The 16,730-nt window shown below is 36.8% G+C and overlaps 1 protein-coding gene across 1 annotated transcript; it reads left to right on the forward strand.

Annotated features, from left to right (window-relative positions):
• The first annotated feature begins 76 nt into the window (after window positions 1–76).
• On the forward strand, window positions 77–16,511 carry LOC128167356 (uncharacterized). Its single transcript, XM_052833035.1, has 8 exons — window positions 77–263; window positions 443–562; window positions 1,485–1,720; window positions 11,280–13,189; window positions 13,308–13,478; window positions 14,509–14,789; window positions 14,887–15,072; window positions 15,742–16,511. The coding sequence occupies exons 1-8, from the start codon at window positions 171–173 to the stop codon at window positions 16,234–16,236; spliced, it is 3,492 nt and encodes a 1,163-aa protein (XP_052688995.1). The 5' UTR covers window positions 77–170; the 3' UTR covers window positions 16,237–16,511.
• Window positions 16,512–16,730: the final 219 nt, after the last annotated feature.

The following is a 16,730-nucleotide window of genomic DNA, read 5'->3' on the forward strand; positions in this document are numbered from 1 at the left end:
CACAAAATACAACAGTGGTCTTAACTCTGACAGCTTGAGTTAAGAGACAGAAGTTATGAAATATTTACAGTAGTTGTAGAAATATTTACCCTTTCCCCCTGTGAATCATAGAAGTACTCTGGATTGGTCAGTTAGGCATTGATAGCTGTGAGTGAAGCAAGGTATTCAACATGGGGTCGGGTGCCTCACAGCCCGAGGAGGAAGATGATTTCATGGATGTCGCGAGCGAGGAGCCCAAACCAAAAAAGACGGCGCCTAAAAAGGTTCTCTCTCTCTCTCTCTCTCTCTCTCTCTCTCTCTCTCTCTCTCTCTCTCTCTCTCTCTCTCTCTCTCTCTCAGCTCTATAACTCTCTTACTATATTTTTTCTATCTGTATCTTTTTATCTTTTTTTTACAATATTTTTCTAGTATAGACGAATGATAGCAATCATTTTTCTTACAGAAAACCAGCCGGAAAAAAAGGAAAGGAAATAAGAATCCGGAAACGAATGTCCCAAGTACGACAAAGGAGGAGTTTTTGGCGGATGTGGATTTTGAGTACATTGATAATCATGCGTGTAAAGTGAGTCGTGTTTCATTGAAATAAAATGATACTATAGTCTGTTCCAAGATATTTATGCAGCACTTTTTGGTGATTTTTAATAAAAAATACACATATCTGTGAAAAAAGTGCAATTGAAATCGATGAAAGGGATAATTTCCAAGATATCTTCATTGACACATTATCGTTTTTAGCTCAGAAAAATTAACAGGAACGAAAACTGATTTCTAACGGAGATTTATGGGAATGGGAAAAGTTTACATATCTTCTCCATTCGAAAGTCACTCGGAATACCTCGCGTAATTTTTCAACGTTATCATCCGGGTCTACTGCAATACAAAATCCCCGTAGACATCACATTATTTGGCTGTGTATTGAAACCTGATAAGGTAGAGGGAATGTTTCAACGGAAAAATCTTGGAAAATGTTCATACTTTTATATAACCATCGTTTGAATCCTAAGGCATTTATAAATATTGAGTAATTAATATGCAAAATGTGAATAGAAGATATCTTGGGACAGAGTATAATCGAAAAGTATTTTTTAAAAAGATACAGAGAGAGAGAGAGAGAGAGAGAGAGATATTCCATTACTATTTACCTAATTACCAATTTATGTCTTGGTAGCATCTGTAGCATGTAGGTATCGTGTATGATATCAGAGGTAGAGCTGTTTTTCGATATTGCTCTAATATTGTACGGATAACTCTTTGGTAACGCTATGTACAAACTCTGTCAAACCTCAAACTTCCATAAAAGTAGAAAGGCTAATTTCGTTAATTATAAGAAACACCCATATGTGCTTTTTCTTGGAACTAAAGAGTTATTTTTATTCAGCCTATATTTATTAACTGTAACTATACATGCTGATAAGCTGCAAAGCTTAAAATCATGAATAAGCGTACGATGATAGAAGCTCGCTACTGTCCTTTTTTCTTGGTAGGCGCCCCACGCACTGTTGTACTCGTCGTTCGTGGAGCTGGCGGACTACCTCACGGACGAGGGCGCCTGGCAGGATGACCTTGTCAAGGTCAGGTCAGTGTTCCGGTGGGTGACGTCATATAACCTGAAGAAGCTGCAGATTGACCCCAACCCGCCGGCAGATAGCGTGCTGGAGTACCTGAGCAAGATTCAGTGTAACATTGGTAACCATGCCAACCTCTTCTACATCCTGTGCCAGTGAGTACCTTGGGATTACCCACTGAAAATCCAGTACATGTTATAATTCTATGGCACCTACTTGTCGTAGTAATTGATATTCTTTCTCCATTTTTGCCGTTCAACTATATTATATTCTATATTTATTCAAAACCAAATCTATTATATATATAAAGTGCATGTATATACATATATACAAGTGTAGACAAATAACAATTAGGGACCACAATTCAGGTATATCAGGAGAAAATGCAAACGAACCAAGCAACAGTTTTAAACGCTTTAGGAAGAGCAAACATTCTTCAGAAATTTTGCCATCGAACGCTTTATTACTGTGTGCACCACCTGTATTTAACATTTATAGTACATTGATATTCTCTCAACACGTCATATTTCTGTGGTCAACAAATATCAACAGTAGTGGGTATTATACAGTGGAGCCTCAGATATCCGGACGCCAGATATCCGGACGCTTCACTTTCCGGTCGATTTTTATTGGGAACGGAATTTTTACACAATAATTTGTCTCGTGTATCCGGAATTCCGCGTTCCGGATCCGGACGGTCAAATTTTACCACATAATACAGTTTTCCTTTAAATTTTACCTCATTTAACCGGACGGTCACATTTAAGTGTTCGGGGGCACAACAGTTTTTTATGCGCAAGTGCAAATTGGTGTAAAACATCTGACACTGGTTGCTGGTTTTAAACAATGCCTTCGTCCGGTAATCGGGGTCACGCTATGTACTCGCCCGAGGATATTACGATAACCATGGATGCGACATGTTTAATTGTCGCCATTTAACTTATGAACTGTTATTGTTTGATTTAAATGTCATGACAATTGTTTAATTTGTGTTTAAAAAAGTCATCTATTGATTGAATTAAAATTCTATTAATCGTAGTAAGATTAGATCGTTCGTACGGCTATTCATTTTAAAACGTAATTGAAACTAGAGCAGAGTTCGTGGCAAAGCCCCGAGTAGGTCTTCCGTTGTTGCTGCGAGTTCAAAATATATGTTATATGGTGTCAAACGATTATAATGACTATACTTTCAGTTCTGCTTTTGTTATAAAAACGTGTTGTGATTGAAAGCCTGTATATAAAACGTGTTTTGAAACAAAGAAAGGAAGAAAATATTTTAGGAAAACTATTTGTCGAGCAGAGTTTATGTAATCGTTTCAAACATTCTTTAAAAAGTGAGATGTTTAATGGCGAGTTAAATTTTCAAGGGTAGCAAGCATTGTTATAAACAGTATGTACTCATGATTCATGTCAGGAATTGTATTTCTTTTTTAAACTGAACCCGCCTACAAAACACGTAAACCTTTCTCAAAGATAACTTCTATATTAAAATATTTCTAAATTTTTGAAAACTATGTGCAAGTTTAGAATTAATTGCGTGCTGACAAAATTTACAGACCCTAAAACGTACTACTACACCAAAAAAGCGTGCGGCCTACATGCGAGAAACGTTTCGTGTAAACCTTTTAGAGTTTCATGTAAACCGTTTAGCGTTTCGGGCAAAGCGTGTAAATCGTTTCGAGCAAAGCGTGCGAGAACCGTGTGAAACGTTCATCAGATTTCATTCGGAACTCTCTGACAAGTTAATTGTTTCAAAATGGCGCCCGTGTTTTACATTACTTTAACAAAATTGAGCGAATTTTTAACAAACAAAAGAAAGGTATATATATATTAAAAGACGACTAGTAACAGATAATTACATGTATATTTAACGTTTTCATGCGATGTTTCAGTACTGAAACAATATTAAAATTCGCTATACATAAAAAATATTAAATACAGTTAGTGAAACATGATTTCTATTGGAACAAACCTAAATCAACTTTAACTTGCACGATCATGTTTTGATAAGCATGCATTTTTATTATTTATTTACATCGATAACTCTTACTGAGACCATTCGGCTGTGTACAAGCAGCACACATAACCTCGGACATCGGGTGAGACCTGCACCTGGCTAAACCTGTCAATCAAACTCTGTGTATTTGTTTTCATTGGATGGTCAGGCGTCTCTCTTTTGTCCAAAGCCAATGGAAAATTAATGACTTCAAGGTAATCGGAATACGTATTTGATGAAGCACACAATTTAAATGATTGAAAATTTATTAATTATTTGAACAAAATTAAATGTAAACATAGAAAGGTAATAAAAAAATTAATTATTATGGGAATCTATACGCATGGTACTCAATTCAAATAGATTATATTATGATTTTATTATTTTATGTAGTAAAATCACCCTTCCAACTGTTACTCAATTACATAACAATTGATGACCTGGGGCTATAAATGTTCTGAGCTGTGTGCGCTGAAGCGACACAAGATTCTCGGTCGCATGCGGCAATTGAATTAACACAGACTGGCCGAATAAACAAAGGGGTGGGAAAGTGAAACAAAATGTTACACATAAGAAACCACCAAAAATGATTTTCGACAGATCTTGCTATCTTTTCTCCAATTAAAAAAAAAATCCAGCGCGAGCACCAGTCAGCGGGGCGGGAGGAGGGGGGGGGGCAGCAATGAGTTCGCTTCCACAATGAAACTACAGTAGTGATTAATATGTGACCGATAGAATCTAATCTAAAGTTGTTTAAACTCATGTGAATATTTTTTAAAATAGTCATCGAATGCCTCAATTCAGGGCATTCCTTTATCGTGCTAGCACCTACCGCAAACATGTAACATGGAACTTTGATTATAATTTGATTTGATTTTTAAACTACCTTATACGCTATCGTATAAATCAATGCTTAATCAACTGTACAAGTAAAATAAATTTATCTTTTCATCTTAAACCAATATAATAGTTGAAAACATAATAAAAGTTGTGTCCGTGCAAAATATGAAACATAAACGCGTCATAATGTACGTGTAGAAGAACACGAACCGACCGCGGATCACTTATCCACTCGCGCCGGATCTCCTCAGCCATGTGCGAGGGATTATCATCATTTAAATGTTTAATATTTGAGGGGGGGGGGTGTTGATTTAAAACATTAATTGTACAGTTTTTAAAGTAGTTTACATAAACAAACCAACCATTAGTTTATGTCTAACGATTTTTCCGATTTGGAGTAATATCGTTCATTAATATTCATTTACACTCAAATATTTAATTAAATATATACAAGTAGGACAAACTTTTATAACATAAAATTAAAACAGTTCTTGTATATACGGCTATATTAACTCAAACACGTTCATATGCATGTAAGTGTAAGTCGCGGTGTGCGAATCTTGTGTATTAAATAACCGCTTACCGCTAGGTAATGCAGCCGTCGCTGATCTCCTCGGCCGTGGGCAAAGAATATATTTCGTAAAGGTACAACGCACAGAAACGCACAGCTCACAACCAAGGAAGATTTGAAAAGTTTGCAATATAATGACCTTACTCTATCAAATAGAAGTTATATATTTTAAACTTAAACCCCACAATTGATCTTTGTCTATTATTGCTTTAGAGAATGACATTGCTTTTATTAATTAAATGAACTATTTCTTACTTGACATCCAATCGTTTAATCAACAAAAGATTTTGTGTAATCAAAACTAAAACAATTCTTGAGTTCGCGGCTAAATAAACTCATATATGAGAGACGCAACTCTCGTGTATTAGATAACCGCTGACCGCTAGGTAGTCCAGCCGCGAGCATGGTGACCGATTTTCTCGGCCGCGGGCAAGGGAGAGCTTACGTAATGGTACACACACACACAGCTCTGATTCAAGGTAGATTTTAAATGCATGGAGTTAATAAATAAAATGTAATGCATAGAGTTTTTTAATTCCATATTTTGTGGTTAAAAAGAAAAGAAAAAGAATGTTTTGTTTTCCAATTGCCGTTTTAATGATTGTGCACTATAAGAACTTAACAACAATGACTTAAACTCCTAAAAAAAAAAGCATGTACTCCAACCAAAAAAAAAATTCTTATAAATTAATGCCTCCTGTATAAACCAGCATACTTTCTGCGGCAACTTTATGCCAGTTGTACGCACAAAGACTTTCGTTAACTTGTCAAATGAAAACAGGTACATGTCAACATGTAAAGCTTTTTACACTCATACTACACAAATCACTTACAAAAAAATATTGTTACGACCTTTATGAGATCCCAACAAACAACTTTTCCAGCGACATCCATATCAAAATCCAAACCGTTTTTGAGTTATTAAGCAAACACTTTTAGGGGCTATTGGTCCTTAATTTAAGGGGCCAGCCCTTTTTTATTGGTGTCAAATAAAAGCCCTTGATATTCTGCACAACTTTTATTCTACATGTCTTAACAAAATATTTTTCGTTAAAAAGATATAAAGGAAAATATGTCTAAATTTTTGCACTTTTTGGAATCCTGTTTTTTGACCCCCTACCTTTTCCTAAATAAGGAACGTAATCCAAAAACAAAAACCGATGTATACAACTTCAATGTCTTTGTTTTTCAAATTCGTTGGATTCCCATTCCCTGCTATCATAGTCTCGGAGCCTTTGTCTGGAAACCAAAGGCCCTAAAAAATTTTAAAAGGGGAATAACTCGTTAACGGAAAGGGAATTCTAACTTTTATGAATTGATGAAGATAGTGTTTTGTAAAGTCCATTAGCCCTGAAAATTTGAGCAAAATCCGTTCAGAAATGAGCAAGATATGAAGCCTCAAAGTTCGCGTCTAGGAAGAAAAAAAAAAAAAGAAAAATAAGAACTAGAGCAAAGCTCGTTGCAAAGCAACGAGTGGGTCTTCCGTTAATGTCGGAAGTAAAGCTGGAAGTTCCTGTAAGAAGCAGAGCTCTTAAACTAATAACAAGAATAACTAAAATAAAAAGATGAAAAAAATCGAATTATTCCTGGTACGACCTAACAAAACCCGAATGATTTTAAGTACGATTTAACAAAAACCTTATTGATTTCAAGAACGACTTAACAAAAAAATCCGAATGTGTTTAAGTACGACTTAACAATTATTTTTGGTACGAGTTAATTTTACTATTAACATTACGCTATTTTTTAAACCAAGGACGCGGAAACAAAATTTCCGGAAAAATCAACTTTTAAACTCCGATATCTCTGTAATGCACCGTCTGATTTTAAAACGGATTTCATTTTTTAATTAAGCTTAATAAAAGCTGCTTTGTTGCATTATTATAAATATCAAATTATTGGTCAGAAAAGAGTTATCATAAAAAGACTTAGTAGCCCTTGTACACCCTTATTTGTGGGGCCAGCCCCTTTTTCTTGATATCAAATAAAAGGTCTTGCTAATATAAACATATTTTGTTCTACAAGTGTTCATGAATTGTAAACCGTTCTCGAGATATCTGAACAAATGTGTTTTAGGGGCCGACCCTTTAACCCCTTACCGGGGCCACTAACAACAAAACTTTTGGTTTAATATTGTTCAAAACATTATATTGAACAACTTTTGTTCTACATTGCTTTTAAAAATATTTCTCCTTTTTCAGATATTAATGATCATAGTTTTGAGTTCTGGCCCCTTGAAACCCCTAATTACGTAATATATGACTTTGGTATGGTACTGTATAGATGAACAGCTGTACAATGAACATTTTTGCTTCTATAATTAATAACAAAATATAGTTCAGTAAAGAGTTATTGTTAAAAGATATTAGAGCCCTTTTGGCCCCTAATTTGAGAGGCCAGCCCCTTTTTCTTGATATCAAATTTAAGGTTTTGCAAATTTAAACATATTTTGTTCAACAAGTGTTCATGAAATGTTAACCGTTCTTGAGATATCTGTACGAATGTGTTTTAGGGGCCGACCCTTTAACTCCTAAATGGGGTCATAAACAAAAGCATTTAAGGTAGCATATTGACAAGAACACCATTTTAAGCAACTTTTGTTCTACAATGCTTTTAAAAATATTTCTCCTTTTTCAGATATTAATGATCAAAGTTTTGAACTTCTGGCCCCTTGAAACCCCTAATTACGTAACATATGACTTAAGTATGATACTGTATAGATAAACAGCTGTACAATAAACATTTTTGCTTATATAATTAATAACAAATTATTGTTCAGTAAAGAGTTATTGTAAGAAGACTTTAGAGCCCCCTTGGCCCCTAATTTGAGGGGTCAGCCCCATTTTCTTGATACCAAAGGCAAGCTCGTGAAAATTGAAACAACTTTTGCATTACATGTTTTAACAAATTATGTGCACATCGAAAGGTATTTCAGAAAATGTGCAAAAATTTCGTGGAAAAATTTTGTGCTAATTTTCAAGTTCAGGCGAGCTTCGAGGCCTTGAGCAATTTTCAAAATTGGAAGCATGGGGGTACATCTACAGACATTCATCTACAACCCCTGAAAATTTCAAGCTTCTATCTTGTTTAGTTTCGGAGGAGATGCGTGGACAAAATGACCCTTAAAAATTTACAAAATCATCTATATCTGAAACCGGAAGTGACGTCATCATGCAAAAATTTAATAATATGTAGCGACGATGATGTTCTATCACTCCTTAAAATTTCGTGCAAATCGGTTGGGTAGTTTTTGAGAAATAACGCTCCAAAAAAGTCAGAAAAAGAAAAAAAAGAATAACTAGAGCAAAGCTCGTTGCAAAGCAACGAGTAGGGTCTTCCGTTAATGTCGGAAGTAAAGCTGGAAGTTCCTGTAAGAAGCAGAGCTCTTAAACCAATAACAAGAGTAACTTAAATATAAAAGATGAAAAAAAATCGAATTATTCCTGGTACGACTTAACAAAATACGAATGATTTTTAGTACGACTTAACAAACACCTTTCCGATTTCAAGAACGACTTAACAAAAAAAATCCGAATGTGTTGAAGTACGACTTAACAATTATTTTTGGTACGAGTTAATTTTACTTTAAACATAACGCTATTTTTTAAACCAAGGACGCGGAATCAAAATTTCCGGAAAAAAAATAATTTTTAAACCCCGATATTTCTGTAATGCATCGTCCGATTTTAAAACGGGTTTCGGTTTTAAATTAAGCTTAATAAAAGCTTCTTTGCTGCTTGATGATTATTATCAAATTATTGGTCAGAAAAGAGTTATTATGAAAAGACTTAGTAGCCCTTCTGGCCCCTAATTTGAGGGGTCAGCCCCTTTTTCTTGATATCAAATAAAAGGTCTCGCTAATATAAACATATTTTGTTCTACAAGTGTTCATGAATTGTAAACCGTTCTCGAGATATCTGTACAAATGCATTTTAGGGGCCGACCCTTTAACCCCTTACCGGGGCCACTTTCATAATTTTTGGTATCATATTGTTAAGAACATTATTTTGAAGAACTTTTGCTCTACATTGCTTTTAAAAATAGTTCTCCTTTTTCAGATATTAATGATCAGAGTTTTGAGTTCTGGCCCCTTGAAACTCCTAATGACGTAATATATGACTTAGGTATGGTAATGTATAGATTAAAAGCTGTACAATGAACATTTTTGCTTCTATAATTAATAACAAAATATTGTTCAGTAAAGAGTTATTGTAAGAAGACATTAGAGCCCTCTTGACCCCTAATTTGAGGAGCCAGCCCCTTTTTCTTGACATCAAATGAAAGGTCTTGTAAATATAAACATATTTTGTTTAACAAGTGTTCACAAAATGTTTACCGTTCTTGAGATATCTGTACAAATGTGTTTTAGGGGCCGACCCTTTAACTCCTAAATGGGGTCATAAACAAAAACATTTAAGGTAGCATATTGTACAAAACATTATTTTGAATAACTTTTGTTCTACATTGCTTTTCAAAATATTTCTCCTTTTTCAGATATTAATGATCAAAGTTTTGAACTTCTGGCCCCTTGAAACCCCTTATTACGTAATATATGACTTAAGTATGGCACTGTATAGATAAACAGCTGTACAATGAACATTTTTGCTTCTATAATTGATAACAAATTATTGTTCACTAAAAAGTTATTGCAAATAGACTTTAGAGCCCTCTTGGCCCCTAATTTGAGGGGCCAGCCCCTTTTTCTTGATATCAAATAAAAGCCCGTGCAAATTGAAACAGCTTTTACATTACATGTTTTAACAAAATATTTATACGTCAAAAGATATTACGGAAAATGTGCGAAAATTTTGTGAAAAAATATGGTGCTAATTTTCAGGTTCAGGCGAGCTTCTAGGCCTTGCGCATTTTTCGCAATTGGAAGCATGGAGGGAAATCTACAGACATTCATCTACAATCCCTGCAAATTTCAAGCTTTTATCATGATTAGTTTCAGAGGAGATGCGTGGACAAAATGACCCTTAAAAATTTACAATATCGTCCATATCTGAAACCGGAAGTGACGTAATCATTTGAAATTTTAATAATCAGTAGCGACATTGATGCTTTATAACTCCTAAAAATTTGGTGTAAATCGGTTGAATAGTTTCTGAGAAATAACGCTCTAAAAAAGTCAGAAAAAGAAAAAAAAGTATAATAATAAAGAAAAAGAAACCGTAGAATAACAAAAGGGTTTTCCGTTGAAAACGGAAAACCCTAATAAGAATAAAGAAAAAGAAACCGTAGAATAACAAGAGGGTCTTCCGTTGGAAACGGAAGACCCTAATAATCTTAACCCGCACAATAATAGAAAGGTCTTCCGTTGGAAACGGAAGACCTTAATGAAATATTTGATAATTTGAGTTCTGTTTACGATAGTTATTAAGACACTTTGGGATGTTCAGGGTATCGACATTAATTTTATAGCGTGTGTTCAATTAACAGTGTAATAATAATTTATGCCAAACATGGCGTGGATGAGTGTTCACGCTACTTGTAAATATCGCTTGGGTGCAATTAGAAAGATGGATACGTAAAATTAGCTTGGGTAAGTTCTGTCAATGAAAAAATAGCTTGGGCAATTATCAATAAGGGAATATATACAGATTTTCACCCATTTTCAATCATCAAATGTTGAGCAGCTTCAAACATGTCAACACCACCGGCCAAGAGAGCGAGAGTTGCGATCACCGCTAGCTTGAAGAAAAAGATTTGTCAGCGTAAAGTGGAACACCAACTTTCTTCTCTTCGCTTTGTTATGCGAATGTAATTAAATTATCGGTTTAATACAGTGATTGTTATGTACATGTACATGTACATGTGTTGCCTTGTAGAATGTAGTGCTTGGTTTCCTGTGGAAAAAACATACCTTAAATTATGTTTTTAACAATATTTTGTTTTGTTAATTTAAAAAAAAACTAAACTTTTTTTGTAGTGCTTATGGCTATCAAATTTAATTGTATAATTAATTTAGGAGTTATGTTTCCATAAATATTAAAGGTAAATATCACAATTCAGATATCCGGACGCTTCACATATCCGGACGATTTGGCCTGGGGACAAAAGTGTCCGGATAAGTGAGGCTCCACTGTATAGTAACTGATATTACATATCAATTTCTTTCCAACATTGACGTGACATTAATGCTTTCGATGTCGGTGTTTTCAAAGATTCTATAAAAAAAAATATGTTCAGCAAAAATGAATCCTGTGTTTGTGCGTCTGTGTGTGCGCCGTCTGTTTATGGGTGTGTCTGTACACATGTATGTATCTTTTAAACTGAAGTGATAAATAATATTTTTTTTCTATAGAATGGTTGATGTTCCGTGCGTAATAGTGGATGGCATGACAAAGAACTCTGCATACAAACTTGGGGAACCACTCAACAAAAAGGCCATCAAAGCCCAGTGGAACGCCGTCTATGTGAAAGACGAATGGCGCCTGATCGACGTGTATTGGGCCACCACCTGTGTAGAAATCAATAGCGGAGATACCCCAGGGGAGATCCACATGGCTAAATACACCAAGAGAAGGGTAGAGAGAAAGGTAAAACTAGAACACAGGGAACCGGTGGATGAGTGCTACTTCTTCACCGAGCCTTACCACCTGGTATGGACTCATCTACCCGATGACGAAAAATGGCAGCTGCTGCCTCATCCAATGAAACAGTCAGAGTTTGAAAAACTTGTGTACGTTCGAGAACGGATGCACGAGCTCGAAGTGGAGTTTCCCGCAAAAAAGAATCGCAGAGTTAATGTGTTTCTGAAACAAGGCATCGGACACATTGAACTTGATCTACCCCCGAAAAGGAGCAAGTTTTTGCGATTCAAATATGTGTTTTACCGATCAAAAGGTAGCATGGAGGATGACAAGGATGTGGATGTTCTGCTGAACAACTGCGTGAAAATGAAACAGACAGGTACGAATCTCTTCTTCGACTTCGATGTACCGGTTTGTGGGACTTTTAACTTTGAAATCTATGGAAAAGACGCTAATCATCCGGACCTACAGGAATTTGACCTCATGTGCACTTACAGCGTTCGCGCACCTGTCCCAGAAAAGAAACTTCTTCCGTTACCCGACAATCCTGATATCGGATGGGGTCCGAATATGACGACGCTAAAAAGCGGAATAAAACCTATAACACACAAGAAATCTAAGATCGTCACTGACGATGGAATTATAGAAATCAAGATTCAAGCTCCAAAAGATTCCAATTTAACAATGGAGACAAGGTCCGGTGTAGTTGATGACGCCACACTGACAAAATACGTCATGCTCCGGTGGGAGGAGGGGCACTACATCATCAATACAAGGCTTCCAAAGGCCGGACATTACATCATGAAAATTAATGCTCGAAATCCTAAAAAGGACACAGAGGTTGAAAATGTGTTAAACTACATAATAAAACACAATGGGAAACAAGAGGTTGATAACCCATTCCCACACATTGAGAACAACGCTTTGGGTCCATCTGAAAATGCAGAAAAACTTGGTGTCCGTGCCGTGTTTTCAGAGACAATCGTGAGAACCAAAAAAGGTAATGCTATTGTAGAAATAGAGGCAGATGAGGCGACCGAAATCAAACATGAGATTGACTGCACAAACGAGGACGCAAGGAACGCTATGATGGCCACGGCATCACAAGAAGGCCGCCTCCACACGTACAACATGGATCTACCAGTGGCCGGCGAATACACACTCAACATTTACGCGAAAAAGGAATCGAATGTCGTTCATGTTTATTCATTCCTAATCATATCCGCGGGAAAACAAAAGAAGCCATTGGGAAACAAGAGTGATAGGTCGAAGTCACATGGTTCATTGTCAAACAGGTCAGGGGTAACTGATTTCTCGAACATTCCTACTACAGGAAAATCGAACACCCCGAGGTTAATCACGAAGACATTTCGCACCAAAGAGGTGGAGTTATTAGTCCCCGCGCCAGATGACACCACAAACATAGTAGCTACCTTGACACCGAAAGACAATCAAAACGAAACAGTGAACGTAGCACCACTCCGGAAAGATGGCAGCAATTGGTTTAACGTTCCTCTGGCGTCAATTGGGGAATACAACTTTGACGTAATCACACAGAACCCCGATGGTTCCCTTAACTATGTCGCCAAGTATAAAATACGTCGTCTTGATATAAACTCGGCGGAAGCCAATGAACCGGAACAGCCAGCGTTCGACCCGGATGCTCACTTCAAGGCAAGAGGTATGAGCTGAATTACTCATCAAATTACATCACTTTTTCCTTAATTTGGCGTCATTGATAAAATTGACTGATTCAGAATGTTTTGCTTATGATATGTTTCTTTGGACTTTGCTTTAAGCAAAAAAGAAGCAGGCGATGGTACAGGGACTGGAGGAGGCCATTGAATCTAAGAATGCTGGGATGATTGAGAAGGCAATGATGGTATACACGGCGAACGTCAGCAATAACAACCAGGACCAGCTCCTGGAGAGGGCAGAGCAAACCCTGAAGGCGCTCGCCGTCCGCAAAGGTAGCCAAGAGGACGGTGTCACGAATGATCAATAACTCACTCAGTCACTGTGTACAATGATCAATCCTTACATTACTCACTCAGCCCCTTTGTAACACGATCATCCCCCATTGGGCGCATTGAATACTGGGTTGGGCAGAATTTATTAATTCTCAAACGATTAAATAAATTACTAGTATCAGATAATTACAAAACCCTATAGTCATGCTATTTTCCAATTGTGATCAGCTGATTTTTTTCAACTTCTGAAAAATTCACTTCAAAATAATTAAAGATATCGAAACCTAATTAATTTATTCATATCGTAATTAATCACAAAATGGCGCCCTTGGGGGAACATTAAATTCTGTGTTGCGTTGTTGTTTTGATTTTAACTATTTTGGACTTTTGATGAGTTCACCGTTGTGTGCCTCTTCTTCTTTTCTACAAATTATCTAATTAACATAATCTTATGTATATGTTATCTTATAAATTATTTTAACAATGTGTACCTGTCAACTCTATTTCAATGTAACTTTAGTGTTTCATCAAACTATTGATCTTTTTTTTTAGATGTTTTTAGTATACATTTGTTTTTGGCTTAAACTTCGATTATTTTTATGAATGTACATAGTGACAAATAGCAGTATCATATTTAGTTAGTATTTTCTTTTCTTTGAGCATTACATTTCTAAACATTCTTTTATACATTTACTATGTTAAGTTTCGTCAAGTTTTTTTCTCGTGTAAATGCATTAAAAATGCATGATTCCATGTATGCTATTTTACTAACATACGTTAATTCTTACATCGCTTGTGCAAAAGTATGTCAACAGTGTTTACGCAGTTGATTTTGCAAGATATCTGTTCTTTTTTTTGATATGTGTTGTTGTTTACTTGGTCATGAATCTAAACTCCTTATCAAATATATATCTACGAGCTTTCTGAGATGTGAATTTTCATGTTAATTTGTGTTCCTCATCATAAATTTATGTGTAAAGCGTCAAAACTTTATGTGAACAACGTCAGAACTACTGATCCCACCTTGTAGATTTACTCAACGCCTACGAGAAGAGACACATCCCCACACTGGAGCGAAGGTTGAACCGGGCGCGCGCCTGTAACTATAACAAAATCCTCGACTCGGAGATTGTGCTGGCCAGTCGTCTGCTCGACAGGCTCAACACCCTGAAAAACCTCCGGAAGGAGGTCATGATGACGGACACCAAGGCCTTGACGGAGCTGAAGCGCTACACCTGTCCCCCCGCGGGAATCCACGAGGTCATGTCCTGTACCCTTCTACTCCTGGGACACCCACCCTGGGAAATCGATGTAGGTCGAGGAATTGACAACCAATAATCATGCGTATATCATTTTAAAAGTCGATAAACACAAATTATTTACATGTATTTACAAAATTTGATTTTAGACATGGCCGAAGTGCCAAGGAATAATAAGTCGCACTGGTAAGGAATCCATCAAATTCAAAATGGCTGATTTTGACCCACGTGACGTTCCGTTAGATGTCGCTTTGGACGGTAAAGACATGATAGATCCCTACTCCGAGAAACAGATCCATGACGTCAGTCCTACTGCGGCGGCCTTTCATTACTGGGTACGTCTTCTTACAAGAGTTCACAAGAATTAGATCATACACATTCCATCGTCAAATCACATCTTATATTGCTTTGATCAAGTTCAATATTTCAAACCTGTTCGATCAGAATATTTGCGATTTATTCCCCTTTGTTGTTAACTAGAGAGGTATTCACTTGTTGTAATTCGTTCTCTTGAAAATCACAGAAGAAACATGACTTTTCACAAAAACGTCATTTATAGGTGAGGGAGCAAATTAAAGAAATAAGATATTCTGCTGGTAGCGTAGGATACAAATATCTGAGGTTTTTATATCAATTGTTTTCTATTGAGTGATAATCAGCGCCACGTCATTAATTGATTGCCACGTTGACTTAGTACGGCAGTTCATAAACACGATCAGCTTTCAACATTGTACACCAGTTTTCACTGTTCACGAAGCAGTTTTGCAAAACAGATAACAAAAGAAGTGCTTTGCAGTAAACCTCTTAGACGTAAATCAAACCACTGTCACTTTGCACGATTTTAGATCATCTGCCATACATGAAAGTACACCATATTAAGTCCTACTCAGCAGTTTAATATGAATTGAAGTAAGATATAACGAAATAATAAGATATCTGGTGATTTAAAGATAAACGTGATGTGTTCATACATGGCCTTATCCCTGATATTTATTTTGTGACAGGGAACAAGACAACTGAAGGAAGTCGAGGCCACTGCGGTGTCCCTGGGGGGTAAGAACTTCGCGCCGGACGACGCCACAGAACTGGAGACAATTGCCGAGAGTGAGGGGTCGGACGGGACTAGCACCGAGGTGATGCCCCTTACCCAGGAAAATCTCAACCAGTTCGACAAAAGCACCAATCAGAATGGCCACGCCCCTGGCCAGAAGACGTCACCGCTCCTTCCTAATGGACACGGCCCACCGTCCACGGCGCACACCCAGTCCCAGAAACCCAGCACCCGCCCGCTGTCAGATAGAACGGGCATGACCAACGGGACCTCCCGTACCACGCCGCCCCTCCCCCCAATCACACCCCGGGGGCTCTACTCCAACGGCTCCAACACCCCCTCCACTCTGACGCCGCGAGGGATCAAGATATTTGAATACAGAAATACCAAGAAGAAAGGATTCGGTAATCAAAGGAAGCTTGGTATTATTCCGGATTGGAAAGGTTGATATAGCATCCGCCATCTTATTTATTGTAGATTACTCATCATCAGTGTATGGACAAAGTTGTAAAAATATCATTGTATTTAAGTCGTTCTTCAGAAGATTGTTCCGCAGGCCACTGGCATATTGCATATTCTACAGATGACTTCATGTTGGAAGTGATTCCTCTTGTTACATTACATGTATATTTTCAATAGAAGATATATAAACATTGTTACAGAATACTAGCATGACGTAGTATTTTATCATTGGACAGTTGGTAATAAACATAATCAGTTTTTGTTTTGGCGAGGACCTTTTTTTATACTAATATAACAAAGACAAACACATTTCGTTGGCCATTTTATTGCCATTCACCGTCTTCAGAATTGATGACAGCAATCACGTGACGCATTTCATCCAATATGACAATACCTTAATTCCTAAGCAAACCAAAACGACTTCTCAGACTCATCCGGTAGTCTCAAACTATAGCCCGTTTCTCATGATTTGACGTAGAG

The sequence above is a fragment of the Crassostrea angulata genome, chromosome 10 (genome assembly GCF_025612915.1).
Source record: "Crassostrea angulata isolate pt1a10 chromosome 10, ASM2561291v2, whole genome shotgun sequence".
Taxonomy (NCBI): Eukaryota; Metazoa; Mollusca; class Bivalvia; order Ostreida; family Ostreidae; genus Magallana; species Magallana angulata.